Source organism: Carcharodon carcharias, chromosome 15 (assembly GCF_017639515.1).
Source record: "Carcharodon carcharias isolate sCarCar2 chromosome 15, sCarCar2.pri, whole genome shotgun sequence".
In the NCBI taxonomy this organism is placed as follows: Eukaryota; Metazoa; Chordata; class Chondrichthyes; order Lamniformes; family Lamnidae; genus Carcharodon; species Carcharodon carcharias.
Window position 1 is genome coordinate 28,363,003 of NC_054481.1, and position 17,571 is coordinate 28,380,573.

At 42.9% G+C, this 17,571-nt stretch overlaps 1 protein-coding gene across 7 annotated transcripts in view; it reads left to right on the plus strand.

Annotated features, from left to right (window-relative positions):
• The window catches only part of capn15 (calpain 15), a 305,123-nt gene extending 290,942 nt beyond the window's left edge, over nucleotides 1–14,181 (plus strand). For all 7 annotated transcript variants that reach the window (XM_041206519.1, XM_041206518.1, XM_041206515.1 and 4 more), the window contains 5 exons: nucleotides 4,353–4,514; nucleotides 5,440–5,690; nucleotides 11,623–11,789; nucleotides 12,129–12,307; nucleotides 13,015–14,181. In XM_041206519.1, coding sequence (XP_041062453.1) covers nucleotides 4,353–4,514; nucleotides 5,440–5,690; nucleotides 11,623–11,789; nucleotides 12,129–12,307; nucleotides 13,015–13,192 — 937 coding nt within the window. In that variant the 3' untranslated portion in view covers nucleotides 13,193–14,181. The remainder of the gene's footprint in view (nucleotides 1–4,352; nucleotides 4,515–5,439; nucleotides 5,691–11,622; nucleotides 11,790–12,128; nucleotides 12,308–13,014) is intronic.
• Nucleotides 14,182–17,571: the final 3,390 nt, after the last annotated feature.

Genomic DNA, 17,571 nt, shown 5'->3' on the forward strand with positions numbered 1-17,571 from the left:
GTCTGTCCGCAAGAATGACCCAAACCTCCCTGTCGCTTGCCATTTTAACACTCCACCCTGCTCTCTTGCCCACACGTCTGTCCTTGGCTTGCTGCATTGTTCCAGTGAAGCCCAACGCAAACTGGAGGAACAACACCTCATCTTCCGACTAGGCACTTTACAGCTTTCCGGACTGAATATTGAATTCAACAACTTTAGGTCTTGAGCTCCCCCCTCCATCCCCACCCCCTTTCTGTTTCCCCCTTCCTTTTGTTTTTTTCCAATAAATTATATAGATTTTTCTTTTCCCACCTATTTCCATTATTTTTAAATATTTTAAATCTTTTATGCTCCCCCCTCCCCCACTAGAGCTATACCTTGAGTGCCCTACCATCCATTCTTAATTAGCACATTCGTTTAGATAATATCACCAACTTTAATACCTATGTGTTCTTTTGTCCTGTTGTTTATGACATCTTTTGATGATCTGCTTCTATCACTGCTTTTGCCTACAACCACACCACCCCCCTCCACTTCTCTCTCTCTCTCTCTCTCTCTCTCTCTCTTCTCTCTCCCCCCACCCCCCAACACCTTAAACCAGCTTTTTTTCAACTCTTTCTTGGACTCGAACTCAAGTTCTGTCGAAGGGTCATGAGGACTCGAAACGTCAACTCTTTTCTTCTCTGCCGATGCTGCCAGACCTGCTGAGTTTTTCCAGGTAATTCTGTTTTTGTTTTGGATTTCCAGCATCCGCAGTTTTTTTGTTTTTAATAAATGACCTCCCTATTTTTCCAACCAAAATATGCCACCTCACATTTATCTGTGTTGAACTTCATTTATCCATTATTTTCCCATTCTGCAAGCTTATTAATGTCCACCTGTAACTTGTTGCAGTTCTCCTCAATATTGACTATCCCCCCAATTTGATGTCATTCAGAAATTTAGAAATTGTGCCTTTGATTCAAAAGTCCAAATCATTGATGTAAATTGTGAATAACAGTAGTCCCAGCACTGATCCTTGTGGAACATCACTTCCCACTTTCTGCACCACTGAAAGCTACCCTTTATTCCCACTCTCTGCTTTCTGACTTGAAGCCAGCTAGCAATCCATTCTGCCACTTGGCCCCTGACTTCACTTCTCTGACCTATTCACCAGTCTATTATGGGGCAGCTTATCAAAGGCCTTTTGAAAATCCAGATAAATTACATTTACATCTTATATTTCCACAACTCCCATTGACTTATTACCAGTATCACACACCTTCAGCAAAACATTCTTTTCAGTCTTTGGTCCTCTTCCAAGCTTCTTCATATAACCTTGAGTTTGTATCCTTTAATGCTTTATTTCTTCCTAGCTTCTACCATGTGTTCCTATGGGAATTCCTGACATAACTAGAAGAGGAAATGCTGCAACACTACAAAGCATTGGGGGCAGGAGTGAAAATAACATTTATATTCCTGAGTGACAGTAACAGGTGTGTTTAAAAACCACCCTTCTTTAACTCACACCTGTTGAAAGGTTGTAATCTGTGCATGAGTATTATGACCAGCCCAATTGGTATTGGTGATAGAATGAGGATTCTTTCGCCCAGTATTCTGCCCTGCACATTACCTGTCTGGGCTTCCACTGTAAGGGATGCAGTGAGTAAAGCCCATGTGCTGACCAGGTGAGGTGATTGGCAGAGCCCAGACAGGGAGTTCTCTAACCATATTTTATTCTTTCAATTATGTTGTTTTGAGGACTATTTGGATACAGTTTACTTGTCTTTTTTCTCAGTCAGGCACTGTGTGCTGGAGGGACACTCAAAACAGCAGAACCAGAGACAAAACAATTTATTTTTTGCATTCACCCTCTGAAGTTGTATAAGCTTTGCTGTGGTTTCTGACGTCGGCTAGACTCCTTGGTAATGAGCCATCATCCTCTATAGCACACTCCTAGGCAACTAGAACTACACATTTTGCAAATGATACTGCTTAATAGAATGCATGCTTTGGAACACGATGAAATTAAATAGGCTGGTTGTGGAGTAGAAGTGATTTACAAGTAATGGAAGCTTCTGCTGGTTTATGTATGACCTCAATGCAGCTCACTGGGCTGGAACGCTGTAATGCTGAAATCTGGGCACGAATCCAATCCAGACATATGGGCTGAGAGTTATCCCTTGCCAGTGGCTGTTCAAAGATGAAATTGAAATAAGTTAGAGCAACTTCAAGGCAGCTCCTAAACAGACAAAAAGGACAGGATTTTGTCTACAGATACAAAAGTACATCATCTTAGAGCATTCCCATTGAGCAACACATTGATGTCGTGGTACTGAGGGGAAATAAAATCATTTGGGCCATTCCTTACAGGCAGACCACATTGTTGGTCAATGGGGAGAAGGCAAGTCTCAGCAGGGGCAAAAAATAATTTAAAATAGGTCAGAAACAACCCTGAACATGGACATTGCAGTCTCCTTTAAATTACCTGCTGCCTTTAATGTTACTCCTAAGCAATTCAGGTTTCTTGGACTCAGTTTATGTTTGAACTCCTGCACAGCCCTAAGTTTGGAAACTTGTATCTAGATTTAGCTTTGAAGAGGTTCCTTTAATTCCGTCATTAGCAGTAAGTATTTTTCTTTGAAAGCGTTTTGCTAGGACAAAAATCTTACCAAGCTCAACCTGATGTGGATGTTACCAATTTCGTCAATTGTTTGTAAAGCTTGAGGGAGGATCTATTTTCCAACAAGCTCAGAATCTATGATTAATTTAATTATGATCACCAGTTATTTTTGAAAGTGGGCGATAAATACAAGTCTTGGCAGTGAGAAAAGAAATACTGTGTATTGTAAAAGTTATTTACAGGGGAATACTGTAGCAGTTAGATTGTGTCGTTTTACCCTTTTGAGGGGGCGATATAAATAACTTGGTTTGCTGTAGTGCACACTGAGAGTAAAGATCAATGCCATTTACAGGTGAAGCAGAATTAGGAAGAGTGAGGGGAGTTAATTACCTCTGAATGGGGGGACATGGAAAAGGGAATGGTGACTGGCTGACCACCTCAGCATGTTGGCATGGCGTGAGGTGGGGGGAAAGAATTTCAGTGAGGGAGAATTGACAAGAATACATCTCAGGGAAAGTTGAGTATATAAGCAGGAGACTTGATTGAGAGGAGAACAGTTAAAGATCTCAGCAGACGGTTTACCTAATCTGGTCAGAAACTTGAAGTGCATAGTTTATAGGTAGCGTCCACCTTTGTTTTGCCCTGTCTATACCAAGTTGTCAGTTTAAAACATATCATCACATTCTGCTCCATTGCTGTTGATTGGGAATGTGCACACACAGACTGCAAAAATAGATATTTTAAACATCTATCATGTAAAATTTGTGTTTGATCTGCAAGCATCATTAAGCGGCAATATTTTAAGTTGGCATCAATAAAGTCAAATAAATAAATGTGAAAACCCGGGCATTCTATTTGTCAAAACTCTTGGAGCAGAGCCAAAGTCAGCCCTGTATTATGCGCTTCATTAACCTCGGTATATATGTACATTCAATAATATCCTCATCATCCCTTCTGCTAAGTAGTCTGATAAACTATTGGCAAATATTAGTTACAGTAATTTGATATGTTTACTTTTTTGTGTTTTTTGTCCCCCTCACACCCAGTTGCTAGAAGGAGGAAATGGGGATGACAGGTTTTACACACAGCAAGGCCCCACAAACAACAGATGAATGAATAGCCAGATTGTGTGTTATGTTTGTAGTACAATACTGGTTAAGCGGGAAATGTTGACTGGTGCAATAGGAAAATTCCCTGTCCTTCACCTCGTAACATCCCTGTGACAGCATCATCCAAAGTGGGTGTGGTCTGCTCCTTTATGCTGATAATGTCCAGTTCTGCTTCTCCATCATCTCTCTCCCCTCTACTGCCACTTTCTTGTCTAACCATCCAGTCTTGGATTAGCCAGAACTTCCTCCAGTTGAAGGTTGGGAAGTTGAATGCCAACATCTTTAGTCCTTTCTATAAACTCCCCAGACTCCCTTATAATTCAGGAAACTTATTCACTGTCCCAGGTTTGATTCCTGGTCTATAGACCATTCAAGGTTCCGATTCCTGAACGTTATCTAGGGAAAGCTGCTGGACGTGCATGTTTCAGCTGAGAACAAGATCAGGCCTGGCTGTGATTTGCTCACCTCTTCTCCCTATCCCAATGATTAAAAAGCTTATGAACACACCTGCCAAGACATTAGCTCTGAGTAGTGGCCACAGGTGAAATACTGGTGATTTGTTGATCATGGTGTAATGATTCAGCATCTTCCAAAATGGAGGGCAAAGACATTGGTGGAATATTTTTTCAGCCTTGCCCCAATAATATATTATAATTTTTCAGGTATTTTGATTCTGTCGACATTTGTAAAATTAAATCCGATTGGCATGAAGTCAGACTTATGGGGATGTTTCCAAATCGGACCAACGGACCAATAACTGTAACTGCACTGACTGTGCTCGATCTCACCGTGCTGGAGTTTCAACTGTTTCAGGAAGGAAGCAGGTAAGAAAATCAGCAAAAGGTTACCATTAAACACAGACCGATTTCTCTCCTTACCTCCTCCTTTTGTTGTAATCTGTAACTCATCTTTTTCCACACTCTTGTATATCCTTTTCACAGATATTGTAAATGAGAGTAATTGATCATTCCTTTCTCATTGATCCGATTTACAAAGTAGCATTGTTGCATTGTGAAAAGGATCATCAGAGAAATCATCTGCCTTTGATAGCTTCCTCCACCATTATTTTGTAAGAATAAAACTATTTTTTCAAAAAAAACTCCCATAACATTGCCAAAGGTGAATATAAAACTTTTTTTCTTATACAAGAGGCAACCAAGTTGAAAGACACTTGCCCATTACCACAAAGACATCTTGGGGGCATAGTTTGCAACAACATTGTATCAGTTTACATAACAATTTAGTGTTTCTGGCAAACTGAATAAAGCTATGATGTCATCCTTAGTATTATTAGGCTTGCTACTAGGAGTACCTGGTATTGTGCTACTGATATGAGTGTCAGCCCACCAATCACCTGGATTCATTGGAACAAGAGGAAGCCATTCAACTTCTCGAGCCTGTTTTGCTATTCACTTAGATCATAGCTGATCTGACTTAATAGAAAGTTTTGGGGACTATGACATTTGCCTGACTGCATGCAAGACTAAAAGTGTGGGCAGAGCCTGCAGTGTGGAAAATAATAGATGTATCCAGCCTTTTCAACCCCTCCAGGCTATAAATTAAGTGAAGACCCAGTTCCTAGTAATTTTGCCACAGGGAAACATTACAGGAACCTCCCTATGTTTTTGTATTAATAATAGAAACTTGCTTTGCTCAAGCAAGCTCTGTGTTCTCATTAGGTCCCTTTACATGTGTTGTATGATGCGTTTGTGGCTACTTGCCCGTTGATTCTTGCCATTTGTATCATAGACGATCAGACACGTCAGACAGCCATTTGCTGGATCTGTGTATCATGGTGTTTCGAGCCTCCTTCTCCAATGGTAACAAGCTGACCCTGGGCAAACTGATGGCGCACAGCAAGCGAGCAGTGAAGAAATTTGTGGGCTGCGATGTGATACTGGAGCCGGGAGAGTACGCAGTCGTATGCTGCGCATTTAACCACTGGCAAATGTCAATGTCTGGCATACCATCACCCTCACCATCACTATCGCCAGTAACAGGTAAGGATTAGGAAACCAGGAGCTGTCTACCCACTCCACCAACCAACATCTGAACTTTGTGTGGAGTTACTGGTCTGATCACTGTAACATTAGAATATTAGATACCTGTCCTTGAGTGAGCCCCATGGCAGGAACATTGGTCTGAACTTGATGAGTGAAAAGGGAAGAGATGAAGATAAGGGTAATATCAGGACCGGCTACCATCCAAACACCACCCCCACTCCCCACCCACCACCCATCCCACTGGCACAAACATCCCCTCTAAGATACCATACAATAGGGCAGGCAACAGAAATTACGGCTGGCACTTTAGTGTCCACCCAGGCAAACACTTAACCAGCAGAAGGAAGGTTAAGAGTGAGTCTGAAAAAGTTTGATTTGTACACATATTTTATATTTGACGTGCAGGATTCTGCACCCTACATGTTTCTGAACTTGCTGGTGCCAAAAGGAGAGTATGATCCAAGGGGAGTATTCAGTGCAGGGGACATTTTGTATCATTGCCATCCCTGGTTGTATCAACTTTAGCCTTTTCCTGAACATCATAATAATCCTGCCCCCAGTCTCCCTCAACTTTCACTTTACAGCATTAGGACCATAAGACGAAGGAGCAGAAGCAGGCCATTCAGCCCATCGAGTCTGCTCTGCCATTCATTGAGATCATGCTGATCTGATAATCCTCATCCACTTTCCTGCCTTTTCCCCATAACCCTTGATTCCCTTATTGATTAAAAATCTGTCTATCTCAGCCTTGAATATACTTAACAACCCAGCCTCTACAGCCCTCTGCGGTAAAGAATTCCACAGATTGACTACCCTCTGAGAGAAGAAATTTGTCCTCATCTCTGTCTTAAATGGGTGCCCCCTTACTCTGAGATTATGTCCTCTGGTCCTAGACTCTCCCACAAAGAGAAACAACCTCCCAGCATCTACCCTGTCAAGCCCTCTAAGAATCTTATATGTTTCAATAAGGTCACCTCTCATCTAAACTCCAATGAGTACAGGCCCAATCTACTCAACCTCTCTTCATAAGAAAATCCCTCCATACCTAGGATCAACCTAGTGAACCTTGTCTGGACGGCCTCCAATGCCAGTATACCTTTCCTTAAATAAGGGGACCAAAATTGTTCACAGTTATTCTAGGTGTGGTCTAACTAGTGCCTTGTATAGTTTTAGCAAGACTTCCCTACTTTTATACTCCATTCCCTTAGAAATAAAGGCCAACGTTCCATTTGCCTTCCCTATTACCTAGAGTCATAGAAAAAGGCCCTTTGGTCCATCGAGCCTGCGCTACTCAAACAAGTACCTAACTATTCTAATCCCATTTTCCAGCACTAGGCCCATAGACTTGTATGCAATGGCATAACAAGTGCACATCCAAATACTTCTTAAATGTTATGAGGGTTTCTGCCTCTGCCATCCTTTCAGGCAGTGAGTTCCAGATTCCCACCACCCTCTGGGTGAAAAAATTCTTCCTCACATCCCCTCTAAACCTCCTGCCCCTTACCTTAAATCTATGCCCCCTGGTTATTGATTCCTCCACCAAGGGGAAATGTTCCTTCCTATCTACCCTATCTATGCCCCTCATAATTTTATACACTCAATCATGCCCCACTCAATCTCCTCTAATCCAAGGAAAATAACCCCAGTCTATCCAATCTCTCCTCATAACTAAAACTCTCCAGCCCTGGCAACATCCTGGTAAATCTCTTCTGCACTCTCTCTAGTACAATCACATCCTTCCTATAATGCGGATTCCAGAACTGCACGCAATATTCTAGCTGTGGCCTAACCAGCATTTTATACAGTTCCAGCATAACCTCCCTGCTCTTATATTCTATGCCCCGGCTAATAAAGGCAAGTATTCCATATGCCTTCTTAACCACCTTATCTACCTGTCCCGCTACCTTAAGGGACCGGTGGACATGCACACCAAGATCCCTCTGATCCTTGGTACTTCCCAGGGTCCTACCATTCATCGTGTATTCTGGTGCCTTGTTTGTCCTGCTCAAGTGCATCACCTCGCACTTATCCGGATTAAATTCCATTTGCCACTGATCAGCTCATCTGACCAACCCGCCTATATCCTCCTGTAATCTAAGGCTGTCCTCCTCATTATTTATCACCCCACCAATTTTCATGTCATCCGTGAACTTACTGATCAACCCTCCTATATTCAAGTCTAAATTATTTATATATACCACAAACAGCAAGGGACCCAACACCGATCCCTGTAGAACCCCACTGGACACAGGCATCCAGTCACAAAAACACCCCTTGACCATCAACTTCTGCTTCCTGCCACTCAGCCAATTCTGGATCCAATTTGCCAAAATGCCTTGGATCCCATGGGCTCTTACCTTCGTTATCAGTCTCCCATGCGGGCCCTTATCAAAAGCCTTTCTGAAGTCCAAGTAGACTACGTCAAATGCATTACCCTCATCTACAAATCTGGTCACCTCTTCGAAAAATTCAATCAAAGTGGTCAGACATGACCCCCCCACCCCGCCTTAATAAAACCTGTTGAACTTGTATGTTAGCTTTTTGAGATTCATGCACAAGGACTCCCAAATTCCTCTGTGCTGCAGCCTTCTGCAGTCTTTCTCCATTTAAACAATATTCAGCGCCTCTATTCTTCCTGCCAAAGCACATAACGTCACACTTTCCCATATTGTACTCCATCTGCCACATTTTTGCCCACTCACTTAACCTGTCCATATCCCTCTGTAGACTCTGTGTCATTCCTCACCACTTGCCTTCCCACCTATTTTTTGTGTCATCCGCAAACTTGGCGATAGTACATTCACATCCCTCATCTAAGTCATTAATATATATTGTAAATGGTTGAGACCCCAGCACTGATCCCTGTGGCACTCTACTAGTTACAGGTTGCCATCCTGAAAATGCCCCCCCACTTATCCCAACTATCTGTCTTCTATTAGTTAGCCAATCCTCTATCCATGCTAATACACTACCCCAATACCATGGGCTCTCATCTTATTAAGTAGCCTTATGTGTGGTATCTTATCAAATGCCTTTTGGAAATCCAAATATATTACATCTACTGGTTCCCCTTTATCTATCCTGCTTGTTACCTCCTCAAAGAATTCTAATAAATTTAATTTCCCCTTCATGAAGCCATGCTGACTCTGCTTGATTAGATTATGTATTTCTAAATGCTCTGCTATTACATCCTTCATAATCAACTCCAACATTTTCCCAATGACAGATATTAAGCTAACTGGCCTATAGTTACCTAATATTTGTCTCCCTTTTTGAATAAGGGTGTTACATTGGCCGCTCTCCAATCCTCTGGGACTTTTCCAGAATCTAAGGATTCTTGGAAGATTACTACCAGTGCATCCACTATCACTGTAGTTACTTCCCTTAATATCCTAGAATGCAGCCCATCAGGTCCAGGGGTCATTATCGGCCTTTAGCCCTATTAGTTTCTCTTGTACTTTTTCCTCTAGTGATAGTTATTGTATTTATTTCCTTCCCCCCCCACCCCTCCCCCCACTTTTCCCCCTTGATTATTTAGTATTTTTGGAATGCTATTAGTATCTTCTGCCGTGAAGACTGAAGCAAAGTATTTATTCAACTCCTCTGCCATTTCCTGGTTCCCCATTATTATTTCCCCAGCCTCATTCTCTAAGGGGCCAATGTTCAGTTTGTCCTCTCTCTTCCTTTTATATATTTAAAGTCTTCCTGTCTGTTCTTATATTACTTGCTAGTTTACCTTTAAAGTTTATTTTCTCCCTCTTTATTTTTTTGGTCATCTTTTGTTGGTTTTTAAAACTTTCCCATCCTCTGGCTTACCATTAATTCTTGCCACATTGTATGTTTTTTTTTTCAATTTGATACTGTCCTTAACTTCCTTGGTTAACCATGGTTGGTTTATCCCCTTCCTAGAATCCTTCTTCCTCACTGGGATGTACCTTTGGTGAGAGTCATAAACTATTTTCTTAAACAGCTGCCATTGTTCATCAACCATCTTTTCTGCTAAACTCCTTTCCCAGTCCACTCCAGCCAACTCTGCCCTCATTCCATTATAATTACCCTTATTGAAGTTTAGCACAGTTGTTTCCGACCCAAGTTCCTCAGTCTCAAACTGAATGCTAAATTCTTCCATATTATAATCACTGTTTCCTAGAGGATCTTTTACTCTGAGATCATTTATTAAACCTGCCTCATTACACATTACCAGATCCAAAATAGCCTGATCCCTGGTTGGATTCACAATATATTGTTCTAAGAAACTGTCGCAAATACACTGTAGGATTTCTTACTCGTGTCTACCTCTGCCAATTTGCTTTTCCCAATCTACATGAAGGTTAAAGTCACCCATGATTAATGTACTGCCTTTTTTACATGCTCTCATTATCTCCTGATTTATTCTCTGTCCTACAGTACAACTGCTGTCAGGGGGCCTATAGGGTCCTCCCACCAGTGTCATCTTCCCCTTGTTATTTCTTACCTCCACCCATATGGATTCTACATCTTCCGATCCAAGATCCTTTCTTGCTATCATACTTATTCCATCTCGTACTAACAAAGCTACCCTCCACCCTTTCCTTCCTGCCTGTCCTTTCAAAAAGTCTCATACCCCTGAATATTTAGTTCCCAGCTTTGATCTCCTTGTATAGCCGTAATGGCAATAAGATCATACCCATTAACCTTTGTTTGTGCCATTAATTCATTCATTTTGTTCTGAATACGATGTGCATTTAAGTGAAGGGCCATTAATTTTGCCTTTTTAACCATTTGTTCCCCCTTTGACCCTATTTGCTGCTATTTTCTTATGTTTGTACACTCTGCCCCTTCCTGTCACACTCTGGGTATCATTACCTAACTAGCTGACCTGCAAGGCTGCCATGTCGTTTTGCTTTGTAAGCCTACGTATCCCCTTTCCAGAACGCTCCCCCCTTCTGTTTAGTTTAAAGCCCTCTCTACAGTCCTAGTTATTTGATTCGCCAGGACACTGGTCCCAGTGCAGTTCAAGTGAAGCCTGTCCCACCAAAACTACCCCATTTCTGGTGCCAGTGCCCCATGAACTGAAACCCATTCCTCGCACACCAACCTCTGAGCCACACATTTAACTCCTTGACTTTATTTACCCTATGCCAGTTTGCTTGTGGCTCAAGTAGCGATCCCGAGATTATTACCTTGGCGGTTCTGCTTTTTAATTTAGCATTAACCTCCACCTCTGTAGCATCTAACATGCTGACTGATACAATAACACTGTGCCACCACCGTACTACTCCTCATGTAATATCTGACACCCCCGTTGATGTGGCTTATAAAAATAAACATATATTAATATCAGATGGTCTATAATCTCTGCGATTTAACATTTTGAAAGTTACTGCAAAGTGCCTGGAGAGTCACTATTGAGTAGCAGTGTGGTTTACTGTCTCCTCACCTGTCAGTTTCAGCAGACCTCAAACCCAGTGTGTTTCTGTCTCTCTGTTAACAGAATGTCTCCACAGCAAGGAATCATCATGGCTTCTTCCTGATTTCCCCCCTCCACCCCAGTGCTAATTGTCAGCCCTCGCTCAGTGGGAGCTCCCCCACCTCTGAGACAGAAGCTCTTGGATTCAAGTTCCACTCCAGGCACTTGAGCACATAATGTAGATTGACACTTCAGTGCCAGTACAGAGACAGAGCTGCATTCTATTTTGGATGAGATATTAGACTGTGGTCTTGTTTGCTTGTTCAGGTCCATGGAAAAGATGCCATTGTCACTATTGGAAGAAGAGCAAGGGAGTTACCCTGGTACCCTGGCCAATATTTATCCCTTAACCAACATCTCTCATCAGTGAAGGTTTCTTTATATGTGGCTGTGGCGTTGTTAAGGTCATGTTTGTAGCAGCATCTCATTAAGCTCCATCAATGACGTACAATGACTTCACTCATGGACCCTTGTTCCTAGGTGTTTCAAGCCCTACCAGCAGTAGCCGATGTACCCCGGAGTTCCCTGGACATATCTTGGCCGTGTACAGCTCCAAACCCGTCATGGTGGAACAGATCAACACTCAGCCAACAACACTGGCCGATGCAGTCATTCTGCTAACTGAGCACAAAGGGGAGAGGCATGAGGTAGGAGAGCACACTGTAAGTGGGAGACATTCTGGTCATTCACAGTGTCACATGAAGTCACAGTCTCTGACCCACACAGATCAGGAAAATCCCAGCCTGTATCTTGGGCCTACATTACAGCTTACACCTCAAAGGCACTTCATTGGATGTGGTGCACTTGGGACATACTGAGGTTGTGAAAGGCACTGTGGAAATAAAAGTTATTTTCTTTTATTGTCTGTGCTCTATAGTTTGAGCTTTCACTCGTTCTTCAAACTAAAACCTCATACAATCAAGTTTGCACTGTTGAATATTTGCTGGAAGGTTAATGTGACCTCTGACCCCTTTGCCTTTGAACAGGGTCGTGAGGGGATGACCTGTTATTACTTGACCCACGGCTGGGCAGGACTGATTGTGGTGGTGGAGAATCGTCACGACAAATACTACCTGCATGTGTCGTGTGACTGTTCCGACAGCTTCAATGTAGTCTCAACTCGCAGTAGCTTGAAAACGACTGACAGCGTGCCACCATTGCACAGGTATGGGGCTCAGAGATCAATGAAGTTACTGGGATATCCACAGAGCAGGATTCTATTGAATGTTCCCTGACGCCTTACCCCCATCAGGCTTCCCTTGTGCTGACTACCAACCATTCTTTTGTTGCTAAGTTATTTGGGCCAGAGGTCAAGCAGCCAGATATCCCCAGGCATGTCCAGTTAGCTCCTGGAATCATAACTACTTCAGACATTGCAAAGGGGTCTTGTGTTCCTCAATGTTATATGGGGGCTGATTATGCAGGTACTGCTTGTGGTTTGATATTGAACCATCCTAGTTGGGTTCAGTGCCTGATCGGTGCTGAGTTAGCCAACCTCACCAAATGGATCCAATGTGTTTGAGCTGGGGAGTGAAAATAATCAGCTTGACCTTCCCTTCCTGATTGGGAAAGTGGAGGGGGAGGGGGCTGGTGGAAAGTAGGGGTGGAAGGGACTGGGAGGAGATTAGGGGCAGGAGAGTGGATTAGGCAGGTGAGAGTTGGGGGCCAGGAAAAAAACGAGTCAATGGAGTCAGAAATTGCATCAAGTCTGGTGCAGCATCAAATTAGAGACAGAGAGATGGGAGGTTAGGGGGAGAGTTGAGGCTCAGTGGAGTAATGTGAAGCTTGCACCTTGCACTGTGCCCCAGCTGTTGAGCGAGGGAAGTGAATATAGGATGCTCTCGCTGACTGTCGGTGTGTTTTTCCCCACAGGCAGGTGCTGGTGGTATTATCACAGCTGGAGGGAAATGCCGGTTTCTCCATCACTCACCGTCTGGCTCATCGCAAAGCAGCTCAGCCCTCACTGGGGGAATGGTCCTCCACAAAAGGGACACACAGCCCCCCCCTCACCCCTGATGTTGCTGGTCTGCACAATCCACGACCCCTGTGATGGTTTTGCCTGCTCCTGCACAACCTTTGCCCACTGTGGTTGGAAATGTGTCGAATGATGAGAGCCATTTATGAGAGCTCCAATCCTCTTTATAGGTTGAATTTTTTTTTTTAGAGTCGATGCACTGTTCCTGTTCCTGCTCCTGCTCCCACTCCCATCATCAGGAAGGGGGAAATCTATCGGCCCTAATACCCGAGCTAAACAAGAATAGTTCCAGGCTACAGATCCTACTCTGAGCTAGTCTAGAAGGAATGTCTGGTCAGGATTGATGACTGGAGGAGAGCGTACATGGAGCCAAACCCAAAAAGCTGCAGCAATAGCTTAAAGTGAGCAATGGACACCTGCCTATGCAACACAGTCCAGACCCAGTACCCCCAAGCTCTGGTCATCTCCCCCTGCGCTTGGTAATCCCTGTGTCCTCAGTTATAACTCCCCCACTACCACCACCACCACCACCACCCCCCGCACCCCCTCAATTTGTCTTGTGGCTGGATCGAGAGCTGAAACCTTACTCAATTGCTCTACAGTCTGCCAACTCGAATATTACAACCTGATCACCTCCCCAGAGAATAGCAAAATAGAGATGCTGCCTGACCTGCTGAGTATTTCCTGCATTTTCTGTTTTTACCTCTCTCCATATTTGATCCACTTTCAGGCTTTCTGCATTTCCCCCACTGTCATGTCTCCTGACCCACAATTACACACAGATCTAGTGCAGCAAATATATTCGGTCTGTACCCTGGTGACTTTTTATCTTTTACTTGAAAACAATGGGTCAGGGATTGGGGAGTGAGGGGGGTTAGTTAGCCTAGGGCAGAGATTGGGGAGGGGGTCAATGAGCCAGGGTCAGGAACATGCAGCTAAACTTGATCTCTCCTCAGGTTATTAGACTGATTCAGGTTAATTGTTCGTAATCTAAAAGCACCGTTTTGGTGCTTTGCTGGAATTTTGAGGTTACTGTAAACCTGTTATCCTGAACAATGTCACATGCAAACACTGGGCCAAATACACAGGAGAACAATAAGTTTAAAGGAACCTCATCTAACCTAACACATAGGGTAACATTGCATCTAAATTTGCCATTGGCAAATTTGTATGCGCTGGGTGCTGAAGGATATTGAGTGTGGGGGCTGTAAACCTGACCCTGTCCTTATTGTTTGTTCTTGCCAGTTCTTTCAAAAATGGAGTGATATTTTGAAACAAACCTTTGTATGAATGATGAATTTTCCCATTCTTGCAGGTCAGAAAGAACGGTATGTCTGTGTTTCCATGTAACCAAGGCAACTAGTGACAGAAAGGCAGACAAGATGGTGGGATGATTCCTAAATTCCCAGTAACGCCCATGATCCATGTAATAAATGTAGCATTAAGTGCCAGTGTGACCCTGATAAGAAATGGAGGGAATTATGGAATGAAATCCCCAAGAACACTGGTAGAAATCCTGGAATCTCTCAGAATGAGCAGACCAACCTGCCCTCTTGCTATAATCAGAAGCCCTGCTTATAATGGCCATTCCTTCCTGGATCCTTCTTTTATTCCCTTTTTAGTAAGTCATTTAAAGTGAGACGTTCGGTTTTACTGATTTTTTTAAAGGAGCATTTTTTTTAAAGTTCGAATTATAAATGGATTAAGTTTCTGTGCCAGCTTATTCTCAGACCCACAACCCATTAACCTTCTCCCTTCCCCACAGTGTATCCATCTCATCTCAAAGCAGAGCAAAAACATTAAATCATATCCAACAAACACTGATTTCCCAAGTAACCTGCGATGATTTGTAGAACTAACGTCCTGTATCCCCAACCTCCAGCTCCCACAACCTGGCCCATCCCCTCTGCCTCAGTCCTTCCCTCTCTCTCTCAGCCACCCCTCCCCTCAGCCCTCCTGTGGGGTTGGGTGATAGAGAAGCTGAGCCAGCATATGATGCTCTACGTTGGCTGTGGGGCGACGAGCCTGTGACTTCTGTTTCCTAAAACTGGAATACTAGAATGTGTCATATGGAGAATTTTATTAATTTTAGAGTCTATCTATATATATATATATATAAAATATAAATAAATCAATATATATATATATCATGTAGTTTGAAAAATCTCAGGTTCCAATGGACCAAATAAATTTTGTTTTTTAATGAACTGACTGGTGAACTTTGTATTGCGTATGCACAGATTCGGTGTAGAGCAACAGACAACCGGTGAATGGGATTCCAGGAGGATGTGGATCTCAATCTTGGAAACAATGACGAATGGCACCGGTTTCCTGCTGTGTACAATTACTTGCAGAACTAACACCCTCTTTGCCAGATCTCCCACTCTGATCTTGTGCTGAACCTTGCTGGATTATGTTAGCCCTAGACTGTGGTACCTCAGGCCTGAATTGCCTTCCAACATGTGAGAGTGTGAGCAAGCTGTTTGTTTGGGAAGGCAGCATAGTAGTGATTGGAGAGCATCACTGAGGCACATTTATTTGTGCTTTGCACATGGAATTTCATCCCATGCCTGCAGTGTCCTTGGTATCAACATGATTCATCTGAGTATGTTAGGTAAATAAAACCAACAATGAATGGGTGAACCTGGAATCAAAACCTTCCTGGGTGGATGAAGATATCTCTGTCAGCTGGTCATAATAGTTGGAGGTAAAATAGATAGGCCAAATCATGGCGGACATAAACGCACAGCACAAAACAAACCCAAAAATGGAATTAGCAATCTCAATCAGGCTTGATGTGGGAAATATTTTAATGTTCCCCCGGTACCTGATGGGGTGACTCTCGCTAAGATGAGGTGGTGAGGCATTTGCCAGTCAAATGGCAGGAGCTTTTACTCTGACCCTCACCTTGGGGAGTGCTTGCTGCCTAACGTCCCTCACTTCAATGAGAATACATTTTTAATTGGGGGAGAGAGAGAAACACAATTAATGAAACTTAGTTGGAGGATATGTGCCTGAGCTGATAATTACTGGAGCTCAGCCTTCTGTGCTTCTTCATCTTTGGCTGCAATCTTAGATAGAAGCCACCTTTTTATTATTCATTTTTGTAAATGGACAAGGCCAGCATAGTACCCATCCCTAATTGCCTTTGAGAAGGTGGTGGTGAGCTGCCTTCTTGAACTGTTGAATTCCATGATATATAGGTGCACCCACAGTGCTGTTAGGGAGGGCGTTCCAGGATTTTGACCCAGCGAAAGTGAAGGAACAGCAATATAGTTCCAAGTGAAGATGGCATGTAAGTTGGAGGTGATAGTGTTCCTGTGGCAATGCTGTGTTACGACCAGGTGAAGAAGGGTGCAAGGAATTCCCCGTTTTCTCCCACTCCTCAATTGTAACAAGGTTTTTAAAACCTTATAAAGATAACAAGCCAATTCAGTTTATGTACTTAACTGTTTACATGCTAATGGCAAAGAACTCAGACAGCTTCCTTGAGTTTAAACACGTAAGGGGTTCGTTTTTATTGTGCTAAAAACCAACCAGTTCTTAAGCTGTAGTCCTTGATTTTCTTGTGGAAACATTGCTTTGGAATTCAAAGTCTTATTTAGAATTTATCTTGTCTGCTGTCCACAGTGTGATATAAGCAGGTAGAGTTCAATTTGTTCGAGAGTGGAAAGACAGAAGCCTTCAGCTGCTGATGTCATCTGCTTTCAGATGCTGCTACTTCAGATTGCTCAAAAGCAAGCAGGGTTTTGTAATAAAAAAACATTTCAAAATGGTGATCCAGATCTCATAACTTCTGTCTCCATAATGATTAAGCATTCCACGGAAGGTAAATGATTAGCTCTTATCTGGACAGACCATGGCTATTGTTATGGCCTAGGTGATTAATTTTTAATGTCTAAGCCATCACTTCTGAATGACTCATTCTTTCATATAATGAGCTAGGAAGAAGACCATGTCAAAGATGTAGTCACTGTGTCTGTAGACTCTTTGTTTCCAGCCTGACAGAAATGGAATGTGGCTATTATAGTGTTGCAAATGGTGGCAGCCATTTTAAGTCTCCATCCATCTTTGAATTAATCCTTAACATCAGCTGGTATGAAATTCCACAGGAGGGCTGCCTGAACATGTCCTTATCATAATCCACATTGGAAACTTCCAGAAACTTGACCAACTTGCAGTTACAGACATGTCAGGTGACCTCTGGCAGCCATCTTAAATCAGTGCCTTTGTTTTAACAGTTGAAACTCCTTTTTGTAAAAGTTCCATATGTGAGTCCAGCGGATGAAATTGAAATGTAATATTTGACATCAACACACCACCGTAACAGCTGATTTGCTCTCCTGGGTAATGGAGGTCACTGGGGATGGAGGTGCTGTTGCAGTAATTTTGGTGAGTCACCGTAGGGAATTAAATGATGAAGGAGGGGAAATTAGCTGCCTGCTAATGTAAAC